General features: G+C 40.3%; 2 protein-coding genes across 2 annotated transcripts; both read right to left on the reverse strand.

The window, feature by feature from the left end:
• Positions 1–8,048: 8,048 nt before the first annotated feature.
• Positions 8,049–11,501, reverse strand: LOC126404546 (zinc finger protein RFP-like). The gene is made up of 6 exons (XM_050067828.1): positions 10,547–11,501; positions 10,370–10,465; positions 10,060–10,293; positions 8,827–8,974; positions 8,709–8,735; positions 8,049–8,625 (listed from the first exon to the last, which is right to left on the reverse strand). The coding sequence occupies exons 1-6, from the start codon at positions 11,126–11,128 to the stop codon at positions 8,099–8,101; spliced, it is 1,614 nt and encodes a 537-aa protein (XP_049923785.1). The 5' UTR covers positions 11,129–11,501; the 3' UTR covers positions 8,049–8,098.
• Positions 11,502–11,668: 167 nt separating this feature from the next.
• On the reverse strand, positions 11,669–19,678 carry LOC126404500 (E3 ubiquitin-protein ligase TRIM7-like). Its single transcript, XM_050067765.1, has 7 exons — positions 19,263–19,678; positions 16,913–17,909; positions 16,407–16,502; positions 16,088–16,318; positions 14,974–15,121; positions 14,847–14,873; positions 11,669–14,755 (listed from the first exon to the last, which is right to left on the reverse strand). Exons 2-7 carry the CDS (start codon positions 17,864–17,866, stop codon positions 14,202–14,204), a joined length of 2,010 nt encoding a protein of 669 aa, XP_049923722.1. The 5' UTR covers positions 17,867–17,909; positions 19,263–19,678; the 3' UTR covers positions 11,669–14,201.
• Positions 19,679–20,144: the final 466 nt, after the last annotated feature.

Genomic DNA, 20,144 nt, shown 5'->3' on the forward strand with positions numbered 1-20,144 from the left:
TTTCTACTGGTTGTAAGTGTGTTCCTGTCGTTTATGCGAAGCGCCTGCGTACACCTGAATGAACTAACATTAGTGTTTATCATCAGCTGTCACTTTTACCCACCACAAAGGTTTAACTACACGAACATGGAAGTTTACAGAATGCTAAGTTGCAGCACACCTGGCTCATCACTATGAATATTACTCCGCCATTTCCATGACAACGTTGTAACTGTCAGAGCAAGGCTACAGAGCTGCTACAAAATGGATGGTTTCCTTGTTAATTTAAATGTTTATGGTGAACTTAGTGTAATGAATGGTTGGAAGAAGATGAGGCAGCAGCTGCTGTTGCTTTGGTACATGTAACAGGGCCAATTATACAGCAGTAATGTGTAACAAAGTTAAGTGTACATTAAGCATTATACTTACACTACATTTGTTTCAGTTGTCATTACCCGACACACTCAGGCCTCCATTGTCACTCTGTGGAACGTTTGATACTCCTCTCCCCTTTTGCTGTTGCACTTCATGGGAGAGGTAAGTGTTTTAGCGCTGTTGAGCTATGTTTAAGTTTATTTTATGCTAACATAATCCTGCTTGAGGTCATATGGTTGTATTTGATGGAGGATTTTGTTTTCACCTCTAGATCGCCTCCCAAAAATATCCATAGTCTGGGTCTGTTTATATCAACGCCAGAGTCCACCGGTTACATACATTTTGGACACACACATGCTCTATATGTTTTCATGTATGTGGGCTACAATCTACAGAAAAACTTTTCACAGTCCTGAAAATATGATATACCCTAATATGCAGCTGAAATACAAGCACACGGGAAGTCAGCATTTATTAAACTTTGTCCTGTATTTCAAATAACCTGAAAAGCTGGTTAGCAAAAAGCTACCTAAATATGGGTTATTAGGATATTGTATGAATAAATGATACAGATACAGATGATACAGCTGCACAACATGTAAATGAAAAATGATGTATAATAAATAGCAGGGCTGTACGTTAACTTCTTGCACACATCCCTAGAGCTACAGAGGTTTAAAGGTTTGCAGCACAGGACACAAAAATATAACATGAGTATAAAAGTATCAAGTGGGCCTAAATCTATTGTAGTTTGGAACAATTAAAAATCCTCGTAGGGGAGCTAAATGTCATTTTCCCTGGTCTTTCAAATGAGTCTAGTGCTGGGAAGTGATTTAAATATTTTTATTTATTTAGGCTATTAATTTTATTCATGTAAAAATACATGTTAAGATTGTGGATGTCAGAGCTAAATCTGTATGTGGAGGGGAAAAAATCAGCAGGTATGTTAGTCGTAACAAGACTGAGCTAGCAAAGCAGTTTTGTGCTGATATGGGGTGTTTATATAGTTTGGGAAACTCGACAATCTCTATACAGTATTATGGTCATGTTAGCTGGTGGACTCAACGGGGATAATACAAGGACAGTTGCTAGGTTGTCACTACGGTTCGACCTGTATAATATTACCCTGTAGAATACCTACTGTTAAACGTTCCTGTTGGATGGTGACCTTGAGTACAGTCACCTCCGTTGCGAACCCTCTAAGTACTGACCTGTGGAAAACTCACCTGTAATATCAATGCAATTGTCTAGTTTCCTAAAGTTAATCTTACAGTTGATCCTCTATGTATATTTCAGGTGGAGGAGTCGGACGAGACATCACTCACAGTCCTGTTCATTTCAGTCCTGCCAGCACTGCTAATGTGGTGGAGGATGATGGTGTGATGAGCGATACCCCCAGGTTAGCTGATGCACTCCCACTTTTACTGTCATCCGGGAAGTACTGACAGGCCTGGACCAGGCTGAATTACAAGTTGTGTGTTCGTGTAGCACATGTCTGTATATACATAGACTAGTAGCAAGTGGGTTTTTGTGGTGTCCATTGTTATAAGTGGGCAGTATGTTGTTGAACATTGTAGCGTAAAGCGTTTGAATGAAACAGTTAACATGGTTCCCGTCAAAAATTCTACCTCAGTTGCTCATATTTGCACATTGAATAGTTTGTGCACTGATTGACTGATTTATTGTTAAGTTATTTATTTTTAAGTTATTTATTGAGTTATTGTTTTCATTTCTTCATTTTATATATATATATATATATATATACTATATGTACTATAAATAAATGTGTAATTTATGGTAGATTTTATTTTGTTAAACTATTAATATTGTAACAGAATCTAAATCTCACTCTGAGTTACTGTTGTTTACAAACTAAAGAAATAAGAGATAATTTTTGTTTAGTTTTTACTGAATATTTGAAGGCAAACTGTTTTCTTAAATTTCTTGTAATATTTTATTTTATTTATTTATTTTACTAAATAATCATGTCGTCAAGAATATCTTTATCTCAAGAATACCCTGAAATATCGTGATATTATTTTAGAGCCATATTGCCCACCCCTACTGCGTGCTCTCGCCCCTCTCAGACAACCTTTAGCTAGTTTTGTTTTATTTTTAAATATTGCAGCTACATGTTTGGATAAAACGATTAAAACTGAATAAAGAAACTTAAATTGTAAAGCTGAAGATGTGTTTTTTTATTGAGTATTTTGAACTTAAGTTGTGAGTTACGCACAACTATATTTGAGTTAAGAACAGGTATATTTTTTGAGTAATTCTTTTTTTCAATTAAGTATGGATAACCTAAAAACATTAGATTTTTTAAACAATATTTTTAAGTACAGTGCACTTAAATGAATGGAACGATAAAATGTAAACTTAAGTTTGAGTAAGTAGTCATTTTTGATTTATGTACTTAAAAATGTGGTTAGTTAAGTTAAATATTTTGAGGTAAATCAGTTTCCACAAAAGGTTTTAGTACTCTGAAGTTATTGGGTTATACAGTGTTCAGCACATCTGGGTACGAGCAAGGTTTGATGACCTCTCTTATATTTTCTCTTTTCCTCCACACAAACACGTAAGCAGGATGTAACTGTTTGCAGAGATTAAATACATACTCTTCACCAGGGATCATCCTTATCCTCATCATCCTTATCACAAATATATAATATACTTAATTTCCTGTGTTTCATTTTGGAACCCCAGCTCACAGCACAAGTATTGTTTGTCCATTTATGCTGGGAAGTAACTCCTTTGACTAGTCCAAGCCATAACGTGAAACAAACAACCTCCCAGCTCGGAGGATTAGTCACAGACTGGCATCGTTTCAAAGGAGTGATGAGGATCCTACGTCAGAGCCATGTGGCAATTTCAAAATGTTTCACATCCCCTCACCAGTCAGAATCAAAATACTGATACAAGATGAATTTAAGATAACTAGTTGACTGCTGCATTTATAAGCATAACTCTAAAAATCTATTCCTGGTAGTGGATTTATGTTTGGCTAAAAGTGAAACTGGCTCACACACATGTCACAAAGTTAGTTTAATGACAAGCACACAGCCTGTCACTTCCATCTGACAACAATCAAACTTATAAATACTGGAACATTAAATTTGAAATATAAAACTTACATACCTGTCTTTTGCAGCGTCTGTACCAGCTTGTCTCTCCTGAGCCTCTGACAGTGTTGTTGTACTCTGCTCCTCCTCTGTGACACACCCACCTCTGCTGGGAAAGAGGGTGGCTCTGTTTGACTGTGTAATTTCCTGGATGTTCATAAACTGTGAACACCTGATAAAGCAGGTGAGGTTTGCTCATTACAGTTCAGCTGCATGTCCCAAAAAGGGCAACAAAAGCCACTAAATGCGTTTATGTTTTTAAAAATGCAAACACACATGTTAGTACCTTAATCCATCTTTATTCCAATGACAAAAAATTAACAGGTGTTCATAAAATGATGTTAAAATGAAAGAAAATTATCTTGCTGTGTCATGACAGCGTTGTGAAATCAGTTACAGTGTACTGTAGTTGAATAAACGTTAACCTGATAAGGAGTTCTTTGCATTTATTTTAATGACTTTGGCAGATCATTGATGCAAATTAAATGCTTGCTAAATTCCTTTTCCGAACAGCGTATCTCTAGGTAACTGTAAGAAGGCATGACAGGTCTGTGCTTCTGGATCCAAGTTTGAAAGCTGGTGTCTTTGCTTTTCTTAACCTCTCCAAAATGAAAGACACATGAGCTAACCCAGTCAGGGCCCAATTATGTTCCAAACAAACAAATATTGTATATAAATAAATGCAAATGATTCTTTATTGAGACACTTATTATATAATTAAATGTTTTCCGTCCATTCAAATGGACATAGAATCTGAACATGAGAAACCACCTAATAGTAATAATAGCAATGTATGGTCTAAACAGACCATTTTTAATAACCAAAACAACACGAGTTTATTAATTTTTATGATTTAAACATTCATGAAAAATCAATAGTCATACTTAAAAACACACTGCATATATTTGTTTGTATTGTACAAGTCACAACTTAAACTATTCTCAACTTCTGAAGTAAACAGTACGTTCAAAACCTCCTGAGATGAATATTCTTTGTACATAATCAATAAGATGCATTATAAACTGATTGTAACATAGAAAATCAAATCTGATTAGTATTTCCCTATTTATTTATTTTTTTTTTTTGGTGACATTCAGATCCACCATCCATTCCAATGGACAGATTTTTTTTTTAAATAAATCCTGAGAAAATGCTGTGAATTTTTAACATTTTTTGACATTTATAAGTAATAAAACATCTCATGTTGAGTTCAAACACAGTTTAAACACAAATTAATTACTTAAACAAAATGAATATTGTGCCTTGCGAATTCTCCTTGCCTCACGCCAAAGTGGGATTTATACTTGTACATCAGCTCTATGCAGATGCTACGCACGTGGCCTACAATGTTGTGAGCATTCATACTTGTGCGTTGGTGTGTCTGTGTCATTCTGCAGTTACACCTCCAAAACACTAGTTGGTGGCGGAGGTTTCTGTGAAGTGCTGTAACATTTAGTTGATACAATACACACAAGCCATGTTTCCATCAGCCTGTTTAGATGCATGGTGATATCCACACTCTGGGTCGGGAAGGCGGTAATGCATTTACAAGCTGGTTGCCAACCGCCAGAAAACGTAGAAGAAGAAGAATGCAAGACTTTTTTTGTTTCCGGTTCTGTGAGTTCGTAGTTTTCATCAAAGTCCGTACATTTAATGGAAACACACAGGATTCGTATTTCTTTTAATACGCATTTCCCAATGATTCGAATCACTTTTGGATGGAAACATAGCTACATTAAACATAGCTTAATAGAGACAATTTCAAACACAAATACACTTGTCTTTATCCGGACACGTTTTCCAAACAAATATAACATGCTAACATTATTAGCAAAAGCCTATGGCATTTTACATGGTACAGATTAGCCTAGCGACAAGCGGAGATTTCCTCTGCTCATATGAAGCCAGGTTAAATCACACACAAGACTTAAAATGCTATTTTTGTGGAGGCTTTATTGTCTTCACAATTTATTATTTCTTGTCTGTGAAATTAAAGTAAATAAAAGCTTTGTTTCCACTGAGGGAAATGGTTTCAGCATACAGAAAGAGACAGGAAGTCTGTGTCACCATGACGTGTAGTTACATTCTGGGGAGGTGCACGTCAGGCTATGGCACATAGACGTAGAGCGTAAAGCATTCACCCAGGTGTTGTGTTTCCATCAATGCCAATCAGAGACGGAGCTGATAAATACCCATGACTACTGCAGAGTCATTTGACCTGGGTGTGAATGCCAATTTGAACCTTTCCCATTACATTAAAAAGCCGGCTGACAGCGAGTGTAAGTGGCAGTGGCAAAGGGGCATTAGTGTCTACAGGAGTAACTGAATGCATCAAAGTTAATACACTCCACACCACAGTGATCCTGACTGTCACTAAAATTTACATAACTAGCTTTAACATTAGCTATTGTTATTTCCCAGCAGCTATTATGATCCCAGCGCATCTAAATCTACCTTTTATTTCAAAAACTGTAAATGTATGCAATTGTAAAGACTGTGGAATTTTAATATCATGAATAAGGAGACACTGGAATAAACTCACTCTTATAAAAACTCTGTGTACAGTACTCTGAGGAAAAAAAATAGATATACATTTTCAAGTTTGAATCATTCGGAACAAAAAGAAAGAAGAGGGAAGTCCCAGGACAAACAATCGGGATTACTGAGTGGTTGATTGGTACCCACGAGGGAGAGGAGTTATAGTCTTTCCAAAAAATCACTAGATTTGTCCTAGGTGCTTTTTTATTTGGAAAAAAGTCACTTGAGAGGTCTAAGGCCTTGTTTACACAGATACAGATACAAATAAAAACACATTTTTATTCATCCCATATAAAAAAAATTCCAGGTTTACACGATGAGTTGTGAAAACGATGTCCTTGTTTACACAAAAACGCAAAAACAGCAGCTTTTTGCTGCAATTAGCATGCTAGGCCAGTAGGTGGCGATACACCATTTGTCAAACACCATAGAAGAACATTCTGCGCATGCACAGTGCTTTGTTTTTTCTCTTGGCGCTAGTGATAAAAACAATGATAAACTACATTTTAACCTTTATGTAGCATAGTTAGGTGCTATGCACTTACTAATATTGGGCACAGCAGACGTCTTTGTGCGCCGATATAGTGGTGATGTTGATGCAGCAGTGCTAAGTTTATTTGTAAGCTCGTAAGTAGTCCCAAAAGTGCTAACAAAACGTAAACAACCCGGCATATAGCCGCCATTGCTGTTGTGTTTACTGGGCGATTAATGGGCATGCGCGAACTGGGTTGCAATGTCATAGTTTTCCAAAATCTCCATCTTTCCTGTTTACACATCTCCATAGAAATGGATATTTTTAAAAACTTTCACTATGGAAACCGTTTTTGAAAATCTGTTTTTGTCGAGAAAAACGCTGGTTATATGTAAATTTTAGGTGCAAACGCAAAGATAAATACCGTTTTTAGAAATATACGGAAGCGTATAAACAGGCCCTAAACCCTTTTTAAAATGATGGACTGTTGTTTCAGTTATCCAATTTAAATCCATCTAAAATACAAAATGCGGTAGCTACAGCAGTTGTTTTGGCAGCAGAAAGCTACCTTATGTACGGTGCGAACATGGTGACAGTGCCCTGTGGCGCTGGTATTTCCCCATAATGACCACAGGAGATCCTTGTTTGCATAATCCTGTATATATCAATCTAGAATAAAAATCTTAACAGCTAGAATATTAATTCTCTTTGCAGCAGAAAGCTAAGGCTCCTGTCCTCCGTGTCATCATGCTGTACGCTCGTGATGACATTGTTACATAACATGTGGTGCAAAACTGCGCAGATAACTAACTAATAATGCTAATGCTAATAAAAACAAGCATATCTTAAAAACTAAATAATATACATAGTTCAAATATTGAGAAATTTAGAAATCTTTTGTATCAGAATGTTTTATGTGTATTTTCTTTAATTATTTAAATTGATTTCAATACTTTTATCTATAATTATGGTTTATTGACTTATATAACCTTTTTGTCACAGCTCGAGTTCCTTCGTTGTTGTTTTTTTGTTTATTTCATTCCTTCATGGTGTTTCCTGTTTTACTTTGAAACTCACATCTCCTCTTCTTTCAGATCACTTCACTTCCTGCCCCTGTGTGTTTTCCCTCCCTTTTGATGACTTCACCTCTGTCTGATTGTCTGATTAGCCTCACCTGTGTCTCGTTATCCTCCAGTGCCAGTTCGTCATAGCTCCTTGTGTGTCTAGCGTTCCAGCCTTTTGTTTCGTTGTGTTCTTTCCTTGTTTTGTTTTTTTCTTTAGCCTGTTAATTGACTCTGCCTCATCCCTATTGGATTCGTTTGCCTCCACTAATTGTCCTTCTGTGTACTGAACTTACGTTTTGACCAGTAAAGACTGTTATTGTATCCGAACTGTCTCCAGAGTGGTTCATTTGAGTCCACTCTCACCTGGGTCACCAGTTGTTACAAGTTTAGCTTAGGTTGTACAGGTTTTAGGGACATGAAGTATTTGAAGATACCTTTGAAGGTCCTTATATGAGTTGTGAGGTTTGACCTAACAATTACTTTATGCTGTTTGGTTATTCTTCAGCATGTTGAGGGAAGTGAATGAGAGAAAGAACAGATGCTTCTTCTTACATAGGGGTAATAACTAAAGGCTTTGGTTTCTTGACCCAGCTGTACAGATAGAAGTATGGGAACAGTTTCTCTGAGAAAGATTCTCCGGTGAAGGAGTAAATGTGCAACTTCCTGTCAACATCAAAGAAAGAGACTCTGCCTTCATTATAGTCCAAATACACTCCCATGTTGCTTGGTCTGGGACACAGATGGAGGGCTGTATAGGTTGTACAATGAACTTCATAATCGAGGCCCCTCTTTCCTATGGCAAAGAAGCCATTTTCTCTTTTCAGGGTTATCCTCCCTTTTTTGGTAATGGTCTCCTTTGCAACGCCGACGTCCCAGTCTGTTCTCAGGCCCACTTGGACTTCCCAGTAGTGACGCCCAGAGGTGAAGCCCTTCGTCCCTAAAATCATGGGTTGGTTGAACCTGTCTGGGTCGTCAGACCATGGGGGGCTTGCAGCTTTGTTGTACTTCAAACATTTCCCATGGTCGGACACCAAAAGGTAGCTACCAGCTGTAGCTGAGTCAAAGGTGACGGACTCTGAGGAAATTAAGTTCAGTTAAAGCTCTCATACTTCATAATAACTCATCAGAAAAGTGAGTACAGTGTATTTATGATCTCACCTTTATATTGTCTCATCCTGGTTAGTTCTGACACAAGTAAAAAAAAACACACCTCAGTTATGGAAACTCATAAAATGGAGACATCCTCAGTGATGAAGCAAATGCAGCTGATCCTTACCTGTGTCTGTCAGAGTTTTCAGTTCTGATTGGAAAGTGTGCACAAGATGAGTCATGGCTCTCCTCAACGTCTGCACATACAGGTCTGAGTAAACCCTGATCTTAGACCAGTCCTTGGTGTCTGATGTGGTGCTCAGGGCCAACAAAGTCTGCAGTGATTCACAAACACATGATCATGAGTGGCACAGGGTTATATTTAATCTCTTTTTAAAGCCAACCATCTGCACCCAAGCAGACATTTTGTTGTAGTCATTTGTCTTGACACATGTATAATACAGCACAAAGACTGGAAACTGAGGGAAACCACTTGTCTCACCCTGTCTTGTAGTAAATCCACCTGCCAGCACCTCTAATGGGATGTTATACTTCTGCATTGAATCGATGCTGTACCAACGGCTAAGGCGCACCCTACAACTCCACAAAACAGCATTTTAAGTCTTATGTGTGAGATATCCTGGCTTCATATGAGCAGAGGAAATCTCAGCTCATTGCTAGACTAATTTATACAATGTAAAATGCCACAGGCTTGTGCCAATAACGTTAGCATGTGATATTTGTTTGGAAAAAACATAAGACAGTTGTTTTGTCAGTGAACCTTGTGAGCTGTAATGGAGCCAAACTTTGTAACGTTACCTTTGTTAAATCTTGCTGTTGTCCCTGGTTTCATATGAGTAGAGGAAAAGTCTGCTAGCTGCTAGGCTAATTTATACAATGTAAAATGCCATAGGCTTGTGCTAATAACGTTAGCATGTGATATTTGTTTAGAAAACCTGTTTAGTATAAGACAGTTGTTTTGTCAGTGAACCTTGTGAGTTGTAATGGAGCCGAACTTTGTAACATTACCTTTGTTAAATGTTGCTGTTGTCCCTGGCTTCATATGAGTGGAGGATAAAAGTCCGCTAGCTGCTAGGCTAATTTATACAATGTAAAATGCCATAGACCTGTGCTAAAACATTAGCATGTTGTATTTGTGGGGAAAATGTGTCCAGATAAAGACAAGTGTTTGTCTGTAAACGCTACAAGTTATAGTGAAGCTGATTTGTGTACTTGTGTTTGAAATTGTCTCTTTTAAGCCATGTTTAATGTGTGTTTAATGTGTGTTTTGAATCAACTAAACTTTACAGCACTTCACAGAAACCTCCACCGCTGACTAGTGTTTTGGAGGTGTAACTGCAGAGTGACACAGACACACCACCGCACAAGTATGAATGCTCACAATGGCGCATTGACTGACCTGCAGAAGGTAAAGGTAGTCATCACTTTGTGAAAGCTCCTCCAGCACACAGTGCTTCCCCTGCAGTTGGCTGATTTCCTCCTGCAGTTCTCCAATCATTGCTTCATCTTTCTCTTGGGATTTTTGGAGCTTCTTTTTGATATTTGATCTCAGTTTTGTTTGTGCCACTTGTACATGATTTATCAAAGTGTTGAAGAGCTTATCACTGTCATCAATCTCCTCATTTGCTTTTTCCTATAAAAATAAAATGTCATTAGCATCGATTTTTCTACATATTTATAAGTGTGCAAAAAAATTTCCAAGTACTCACTTTGCTCATTTCAGAAGAGTGGGTGAATTCCTTTATCTTTTCCATCCTGTCATCAATCATCAACTTGATCTTTGCCATCTTGGACTCAATGTTTTCCTAAAATAAAAAACATCATTGAGCCAGTCAGTCCTTTATTTAGGGTTCAGTTTATTCTGAGGTATTTAACAAAATACTTACTTTCTGCCAAGCCCCTTCTTCTTCAACAGGCACCATCTCGTGGTTTTTGTGGTCCGTCTCACTGCACAGCAGACAGATACAGACCTGTTCCTCCCTGCAGAAAACCTCGAGGATCCTCTGATGCTTCTCACACACCCTCTCCTCCAGATTCTCCACCGGGTCCACCAGCTTGTGTCTCATCAGGGAGGGAACTCTCTGGTGAGGCTCCAGATGGGCTTCACAGTACGACGTCAGACACACCAGGCAGGACTTCAGGGCCTTGAATTTGATCTCTGAGCACACATCGCACTTCACCTGCCACGGTGCATCAACGCTGCTCTCAGGTTCCTCAACTTTCCTTTTCTTGATGCAGACTGAAATCTCTTCGATGACTGTGTTTGTGGAGATCTCGGGCCTCATGTGGAATCTTTTATGACACACCGGGCAGCTGCATAATTCACTCTGGTCCCAGTGCTCGCTCAGGCAGGTCTTACAGAAGTTGTGACCACAAGGTGTGGTGACCGGGTCGCTGAACACGTTCAGACAGATCGGACACTGGAAATGATTCTCCGGCAATGAAGCAAGGACACTGAAGGAAGACATTATGGAATCTCTGTGGGAGAGAATGCAGTTTTTATGCTTTATATATCTGTGTTTTAGGGCTTTTTAGCAGCTTGTGTAACATGACATTACATCACATGTTTGCCTTATACTGAACAGAGACAAAAGCTGCAAAAAAAGAGCCAAAAAGTTAGATAAAACCTTGAAATCAGATCTATTTTTAGGCTGTTTACAATGCAAATCCAGACCCGCCCAATGACTCACATTCACATGAATCGACTTGCATATTTTAATTCTGCATCACATTCTTACAGTTCTGTATTCTAAGATTAAAAACAACAGAAAAACATTAAAAAGTGTGTTTAAAAAAATGACTTACCTGACTCCCCGTAGTAGTTCTGTCACTTCCAGAGGCCTAAACTGTCTCTCACATGCAGAACCATACACTGTAAGTATAGCACAACAAACAATTCAATACTCATCATCTCGAGACAAGCACTGAGAGGCTGAGGCGGCTCCAGTTACTGTAGTGGGTGTGGTCAAGTGACATAATTTTACTGAAATGAAACTTAAAGTATTTTCCAAAAGTCCATGTAGCCAGAAATAGTGACCTTTGGGAATGTTTGAGAGAACATTTATTGTCATGAATCATGAACACACTTCTCCTCAGCATACAACCTTTACAGCATCAATCACACTTTATTAAAAATCAACATGCAATCATGAAATCAGGGAAATAGAAACTACACTTTGTTTTGATGTTTTCAAAGTCATGCATTAAGAGGACTAGTTTATTTTAGGAAATATGCTTGTTCACTTTCTTGCTGAGAGTTACATGAGAATATTAAAACCACTGTTGTGTCGGTATGGTAAATATTTTTAGCTTGAAATGAAGACCGGAAACAGGAAGAAACTGCAAGCCGGGCTCTGTCCAGTTGTAAATCCATCCACTAGCAACTCTACAGTTCATGAATTATGTGGCATTCTCCAGTGCAGAAAAGTGAAGCTAACGTGGACATGATAAAAACTGCAGTTCCTCTAATGGCCACTTGAGACAGGCGAGTGAGTCAATCCCCATAGTGTGTTAAAATGCCCAGCTTTAAAGCAGAACATGTTTACAGCCTGGTGCAAAAAAAAGAAAAAAGTTTTGGCCTATTCAACATTCCAACACATTCTCACTCCGAACTCGTCACATACTAATGTTTGGTTAGGGAATTTTCACGTCCACATATGACGTGTAAGGTACCCTGGGTGCGTTGGTTGTCGATGTTTTGGGATGCCGTGTCAAGTTCTGCCTGTTACATGCATCATCTGTTTTTAAAATACATTTCTGTTGTCACAGGAAATGTACATACAGTCTCTTTCAAAATAAAGGCACTACGTCGGTACAACATTGCGAATTAACATTTTTTTCCCCTTCAACAACAAACCCATATGGTTAGGTTTTGCCAACAACTGCACATGGTTTACTTTAGGCAACAAAAAAACAGAAACCCTTTTGTTGTTGTCCCGCTGCCTTTCTTCCTGATGCCACCGAGTGCCGTTAAACAACAGGTAACAGCTACATATCATGCTGATGTGAAAGAACTGCCTTTCTCATCACTGTCTGATGGCAGAAGCCACTGACTAAGTGGCGTTTTTTGACGACTTTGGTGTAAGACCGGGTTGATCATTCATGACAACTGTGCAGGGGGGAAGAATTTATACATAACTCCCCTGTTTACATTTTATTAAGACTTAAAGTTATGTGTGATTAAGGGTGAGGCCACTTTGAGTGACAGGCTGTCTGCGAGGCATTGCTACCAATCAAATCAGATGAGTCAGATCCATCCCTTGCTCCTCCACGGCTACGCCCTCTCGTTCAAATATGGTCACCTCAGGCTACAAAAAAACTAAAATGGCAACAGCCAAAATGCCGAAATTGAGGCTTCAAAACAGCAGTCCACAAACCAAGGGCTGATGTCATGCTAGTTACGTCCATTATTTTATACAGTCTATGTAGTTATCACGTCAAATCATGTTTGTTTAATCCATACAAAACATGAAGAAATATCCTTGAACATAACACCCCCATTAATGCTAAGCTAAGCTAACTGCCTACTAGCTCCAGTTTTAGATTTAGTTTACAGCTATGAGAGTGGTAATGATTATCTAAAACTGCAATTCTACCACACACATCACATAAAGGACCTTCATGTTGTGTTCACACCTGGTGCAAAAAAAAATTTGCATGAGTGAATTACGTAAATGACAGGTCAATGTACAGACATGATTAGACGCAAATTCCCACTGGGCAGCGCAATGGACGTGATGGACCCAAAGCGAATTAAGCTGCAGGAATGAAGCAAGTAGTACGATTTTGTGTCATGTGCTTATTTGCGTCATGTGCTTATTTGCGAGAACTAAAAAGTCGGAACTTTGGCAACCGATTTGCACTGCGATAGTCAATCAGCATTGAGATCCTCCAAGGATATATTCCGTCGGGGATGTACCAGAGGAATTTCATTCATCGATTCAGCGATTTCATGCACATATGATTTGAACATAAAATATTTTAGCATTCAAACTTGTGCTAATAATGGGATGTGAAAATTCATTGTGTTGAACACAACATAAGAACCATACATAATCCTTACAGACATGTAAACATAGATCTGTTGCATTACCACCACAGACAGTACTTGTTAGTAAACAGCAATGGCCATGTCCCTGCTCCATCAAGCTCTTACTGTATTCCCTCTTCCTTGGCTCAGAATGGAATGGTTCTATCGGTACCATCCCCAACTTTAGACAACGGAAATGCAAAAAAATAACTGTTTTAATGTGTAACAAACAAAAACTGAACCAGATGTCTTGATGGCAACAAGGCTCAACCCTCAGAAAGAAAGTGAATATACATATTTCCTGAAATGTTGAACTATCCCTTTTAAGGCTTTGTGGAACCTCCATGATCTGACATGAATACGTAATGTGCACAAATTAATTTGTTGAACTGATTTATACATCTAATGAACATACACAAAACATAAAACAGAAAATTTCATCCAAACAGGTTTGGCTACAACAAAACACAGTCAGTTTTCACCTTCAGTGTTTTTACTGTCAAACTTTGTCCTTAGCTTTGCTTGATCACAGTTTTTTCATTCACAGGACAAATCACGAGGGTATCAGAAGCTTTGTCGCAGCAGTACAGGTAGAAAAAGGGTAAGATCTTCTCCATGAACTTATCTTTGAATGTGTAAATATGAGTCCAAGCTCTCAAATCATAAAAGGACACTTGCCCCTCCTCGTAGTCCACGTACACACCCACTCGCTTGGGCTTGGGGTTGAGGGTCAGAGCTATTGGCGGAGATGTTGACACCCTGTACCCTTGGCCTTTCTTCATGGCAAGAGCCCAGTATCCCTGGGTGGTGCTTACAGAGATCCTGCCCTTTCTGTTGACGGAAGACCTGGCCACACCCATGTACCAGTCGTCCTTGTCCCCCACCTGAACTTCCCAGTAATGTCTCCCTGAGGTGAAGCCCTCGCTGCCCAGAACGATGACCACTGTGTCGAAGCGTTCAGGATGGTCTGGGAGGTCCTGCCATGCACCCAGGTGTCTCACCTGACGTCTGTCCTGAGAAAGCTGCAACCACGGGTTGGCTGTGTCAGGGTCCAGAGTGACGTCCACTGCAGAAACACGAGACATAAAGGATTTGTGGTTGGCTGCGGTTGGAGAGTTTTTTAAAAGGATTATAGCAAATGCAAAAAAAAAGTTTACCTGTATATTTCGCAATCTTCTTGATCTCTGTAAGAAGCAAAAGATGAGATTCATTTAAAATACACCATGTCGAGCTCTCAGCTTATAATCAGAATGAATAAATATAGAATGTCAAAGGAAGTCGTACCACTTTCAGACAGTTTTTCGATCATTTCATTCAACGTTGCCTCCAGTTTGGACACGGCTCTCCTGATCATGCCTACACACATGTCAGTGGGAACACTGGTCTCAGACCAGTCTTTGACAGAGGGAGCAGTGCTGAGGGCTGGGAAGCTCTGCAGAGAGATGGAGCACAAGAAATGACTCAGAAACAAGTTAATTGAAGGTGCAGTCAGCGATTCTAATCCAGGGTAGAAGTATCTCATCATGGTCAGCTAGCTGTCCCCGCTTTCTCACTCCCAACTTATCAATCCATTTGGTCAGTGGTCCTACATGTCAAACTATGACACTCTAGGTACCCTTCCAGTGTCAGTTTTGGAGGTTCAGGCATACATGTCAATTTACGCTTGTTACATGAATCAATTTTCACAGGAAATGTACAGATCCATCTATTTTCCATCCACAGGGGCAGCAGGCCAAGCAAAGCACCCCAGACGTCCCTCTCCCCAGCAACACTTTCCAGCTCCTCCTGGGGGACCCCGAGGTGTTCCCAGGTCAGACAAGATATATAATCCCTCAAACGTGTTGTGGTTCTGCCCTGGGGCGTCCTACCAGTGGGACGTGCCTGAAACAGCTCTAGTGGGAGGCGCCCAGGAGGCATCCTGATCAGCAGTCCAAACCACCTCAACTGATCCCTTTCGACGCGAAGGACCAGCAGCTCTACTCCAAGCTCCCTTCGGATGTCCAAGCTCCTCACCCTATCTTTAAGGCTGAACCCAGCCACCCCACGGAGGAAACTCATTTTGGCCGCTTGTATCCACGATCTCATTCTTTAGGTTTGTACCCAGTGTTCATGACTAGCGCAGCGTCTGCAGTGATGTGGGGGCTGTGTCAGATCGTCATGGTGAAGAGAGCTGAGCTTTCGATTAACTGATCCATCTATGTCCCAACCCTCACCTATGGTTATGAGCTCTGGGAAAATGTACAGATGACGCCTGTTAAATGCACACAGTCTCCTTCAAAATAAACTGGGTACTTGCAAAGATGTTCAGATGGCTAACATCTCAGTCGTAGATGGACTGGATTCTGAAATAGAGATCTGATACCCAACTATGCCCAATAAAACAAATGCTCTCCCTTACCTTTAAGAAGTGAATATGGTCGGTCCGAGCCACGTTTTCTAAATCTGTATTCCTCCTCTTCAGCTCGGCGATTTCCTGCTCCAGTTCAGCGATGAGGCCTCCAGCCCACCTCTCTGTCTGCCTCTGCTTCTCCTCAATGGCCAAAACCAGCTCGCTCTGAGTCTTCTGGATGGAGCGCACCAGCTCTGAGAAGACCTGCACACTTTCCTCCACCTCTCTCTGAGCGCTGGCCTGAACATACAGACAAAAATATGTAGAATTATCTTGATGTCAATATATTTACCACGAGCATTGTACCAGGAAACAGTTTGCAACTCACTTTGTTTTGTTGCACCGAGTGTTTGATCTCCTCCACCTTCTGCACTCTGTCCTGGATCATCTGCTGGACGTCTATTTCTGTCCGCTTCAGCTGCGCCTGCACAACATGATTTCACACATGTTGATGACATGCTTACAAATGATATCTATATCTCTGCTTTTACAGATGTAATTTAGTCCTGGCTTCAGATACGAAACACATGGCACTGCTCAATGCCCATGGAGCTTGTATCGGGATTTCTTCTATCACAGTAAAAAGTGTCAGTTAGCAGATACGTGTTGTCATCTGGGTCAAATATATATTTTCTGCACTTTTATCTGTGTTACTGTCTCACACTGAGTGTCTCTTTGTCTCTGTGAGGAAACTTCACTGGGATCAAACTGTCTATACATGTGAAAGGTGTATATCACTAATCAAATAACTCCACAAATGTGGTTTCTACCTTGAAAGCTGCTCCAATGACAGATATCTGTCCAACTAAAGCTTTGATTTTTCATCTGTCTGACCTTTTTCTCTGTCCACTCCCTCTCCACAGGGACGGTGTAGTGCGCCCTGTGGTCCGTCTCGGTGCAGAGCACGCACACACAGGTCTGATCCTTCTTACAAAACAGCTCCAGAAGCCGTTGGTGCTTCGGACACATCCTGTCCTCCATATTGGCAACGGGCTCCATCAGCTTGTGCTTGGTGAACCTGGACGAGTGAGAGTTCAGGTGCTCCTCACAGTAGGAAGTCAAACACACGAGGCAGGATTTGACTGCTTTTGGCCTGCCGTCACCCAGGCAGACATCACAGAGGACTTCCTCCCACAGAAGAGGTGGGAGGGAAGAGGAGGGAGGTGGAGGTGGAGTTTGAGGTGTTGGAGAAGCAGCGATTTGAGGCGAGGGTGGAGGTGATGTCTGGGGCAGAGGAGGCGGTGGCGGACCCTGAGCTGTGACTTTGGGTGATCGTGGAGGAGAGGTTCTGGGTGGTGGCACAGGGGGGATCAGCGGTGGTAACTCCTCTTGTGATGGCATTTTCTCTGCTTTCTTACTCTTCTCCTGCTCCTGCTTCTGCTTCAGCTCCTCCAGCACCTGCTGCATCTGATCTTTCTCCAAAAGCCTCTCCTCATCTTCCTTTTTCTTTCTCTCCATCATCCACTTCCTTTCTCCCTCGACTTCCTTGTCCTTGCTCACCTTTTCCTCCGCACTTCTAACCCTGATCTCCTTGAACTGCTCTGCGATCTCCCTCAGGACCGTGTTAACGCTAATATCAGGCCTTTTGTAGAAAGACTTCTTACACATAGGACACTGGTACAAAGGGCTGGTTTTCCAGTATCCCAGGATGCAGCTCTGGCAGAAGTTGTGTCCACAGGGGATGGATACAGGGTTGGTGAAGACGTCCAGACATATGGAGCAGTGCACCTGCTCTTCTGAAAGGTTCCCAGTAGAGGCCATTCCTGCACGGCGGAGAGGCAGGGTCATTTTCAGCGCAAGCAACGGGGCTCTGAACGGGGCATCAAACCTGCTGTGATATTGAGGTCGCTCGGGTTAGATGGCGGGATTTTATTTGGGGTCATTTTCATGCAAACTTACCAAGCAAAGCATGACAGGACTCATTTATCATCACAAGTTCAAGCCAAAAACATAGGTTCAATTGAAGGTTGTACACTGTAACATTAAATTAAACTGTTTTTCTTTCTTTCTTTCTTTTTTTCTTGCTTTTGTAATAAATGAGCCCTTATGAGTCTTGGGGGAGTGTTGTTAATTTTTGGGTTATTTAAAAATTATTTTTTAAGTTTCTTAAGCTTGACCGATAACAGATTTTTGATGCTGATCTGATTACAATCCTCTGACATTCAATTTGAATACAAACACACAACATAAGCAAACATTTAAAAAAAAAAAAAGGATTCCTCAAAATTAGGCCAAAATATACACTGGGTGATATTTTACAGCTGGAGAAATAAACTTCTTAGCGCCCCGGGGTGACCAACTCTGTAATTGCAACATTGTTTTTAATGTCCCTTCAAAAATATTTTTGAAATGTACTGCAAATATTCGTATTTATATGAACCACTACCAGTATATTTGATATATTTGTGATAATCTAATCTATGTATGGCTAATTTTGGCTACTAGAAATCAAAATTTTAACTTAAATCTTTGCTTTGTAGACAAGACATTGTAAGCAGGAGAAGTTTTAGCTGGTTGCAAACTGCAATCCGTACCGCTAGATGCCCCCAAATCTCCCTAATCTTACACACTGGAGCTTTTAAAGTTACTTCAAACATATTTTTTGTATTTACTTCAAATATTCGTAGTAACAGCAGACATACGCCACTACCAATACATTTGTGATAATATTGGCTACTACAAAAGAGTCTCGTGTTGTCTCAGACCTTTCAGCTTGTTGATTTACGTCTTTACTTGAGCTTCAAGCTAAATATATCACTGGGGTTTAATTAGTTTAAAGGCAGCATGAGTTTGACTTTTAACACAAGCAGCTCTCTGCTTGAGGCCTGGATATTCATGGCACACCAGATTAGCATCTATCCAAAAATATTACTGTAGTAACTGACCTGTCTTGCTGTGCTTCCATGCTCTTAACAATAATCTGACATATTTTGACATGGAAACGCTTTATGCCTTAAGAAATACAAACTTGTAGCTACAATTGAAGTCTTCTGTTGGATTTGAACTGCAACAACAAAAAGGTTGTAGCTCATGTCAGAGCTCTTAAGCAGCCAAACAGTAATGACAAAATAGAAACAGCACTCCCCTAAGAGACCTAATAGTGCATAGAGAAGCAGATGTGACAGTATAGAAATGAAAACGCAGGACAGGACCGACAGAAAAGCAGAGATATGGGGACACTCACCAGAGAGCAGCTGCCTCAGGGCTCCGCTTGTACACTGACACATGAGACAGGTGGTTACCACTGCCACCTCCAACACACACTCACACACACACACACACACACCTCAGACCCAAAATACACCCCCCTCCCTCTCTTTTTACCCCAGATACAAATTTATACCCCGTGGCCATGGCCCTCAGAGCCCCAGGAGGAAAGACTTTAACCCTTCGGACAGCAGTTCAGAGGTAACAACAAAAGAAGTTCCAGTTTGTTAAAGCTCATTATGTTTGACTTCTGTTAAGAGAGTCTGAAGTTGAGTCCGTGTTGATCCTCAGTGGCTATAACTCTAGTTTTTTTTAAAGGCACAATGTTTTATTTGTGTAATTTGAGATGTTAAAAACATTATGAGCTTTAATTTGGTATCGCAGGGCTAATCTAATGTTTGTCTGGTGTATCTGCTATTTTGTCCAACTCCTGCAGGTGGGGCTATTGCTTTATATTATGGCGATGATTTGACCTCCCAAGGTGGTCTGATTTCGGTTGGCTTCAGAGGGGTCTGAGTGCTCTTGGAGTGTTCACAGATGTGCAAAAAATGCTGAGTCACTGCTCTGAATACATTTAGAGGGCTGAAAAGGACCAAGTGTGAAAACACCCTTAATGTCTAGTGTTTGTTTTCAGTTTGTCTCTGTGTGGCCTTCTGGTTCCTCATGAGTTCCTCTGAGGCCTCATGAACGACTGTCTTTATTCTCTGAAGCCACCAGATAGCGCTGTTCAAAAAACGTTTGAAAGCACACTTCATTGCCAGTCCTTCAGCCTTTATCTTTAAACCAATACAGCCATCTGGTGGGGTCAGAAAATAAAGAAAGTGGTTCATGAGGCTTCATTTGGCCATCACTACTGCCA

This window comes from Epinephelus moara, chromosome 17 (genome assembly GCF_006386435.1).
Source record: "Epinephelus moara isolate mb chromosome 17, YSFRI_EMoa_1.0, whole genome shotgun sequence".
NCBI lineage: Eukaryota > Metazoa > Chordata > Actinopteri > Perciformes > Serranidae > Epinephelus > Epinephelus moara.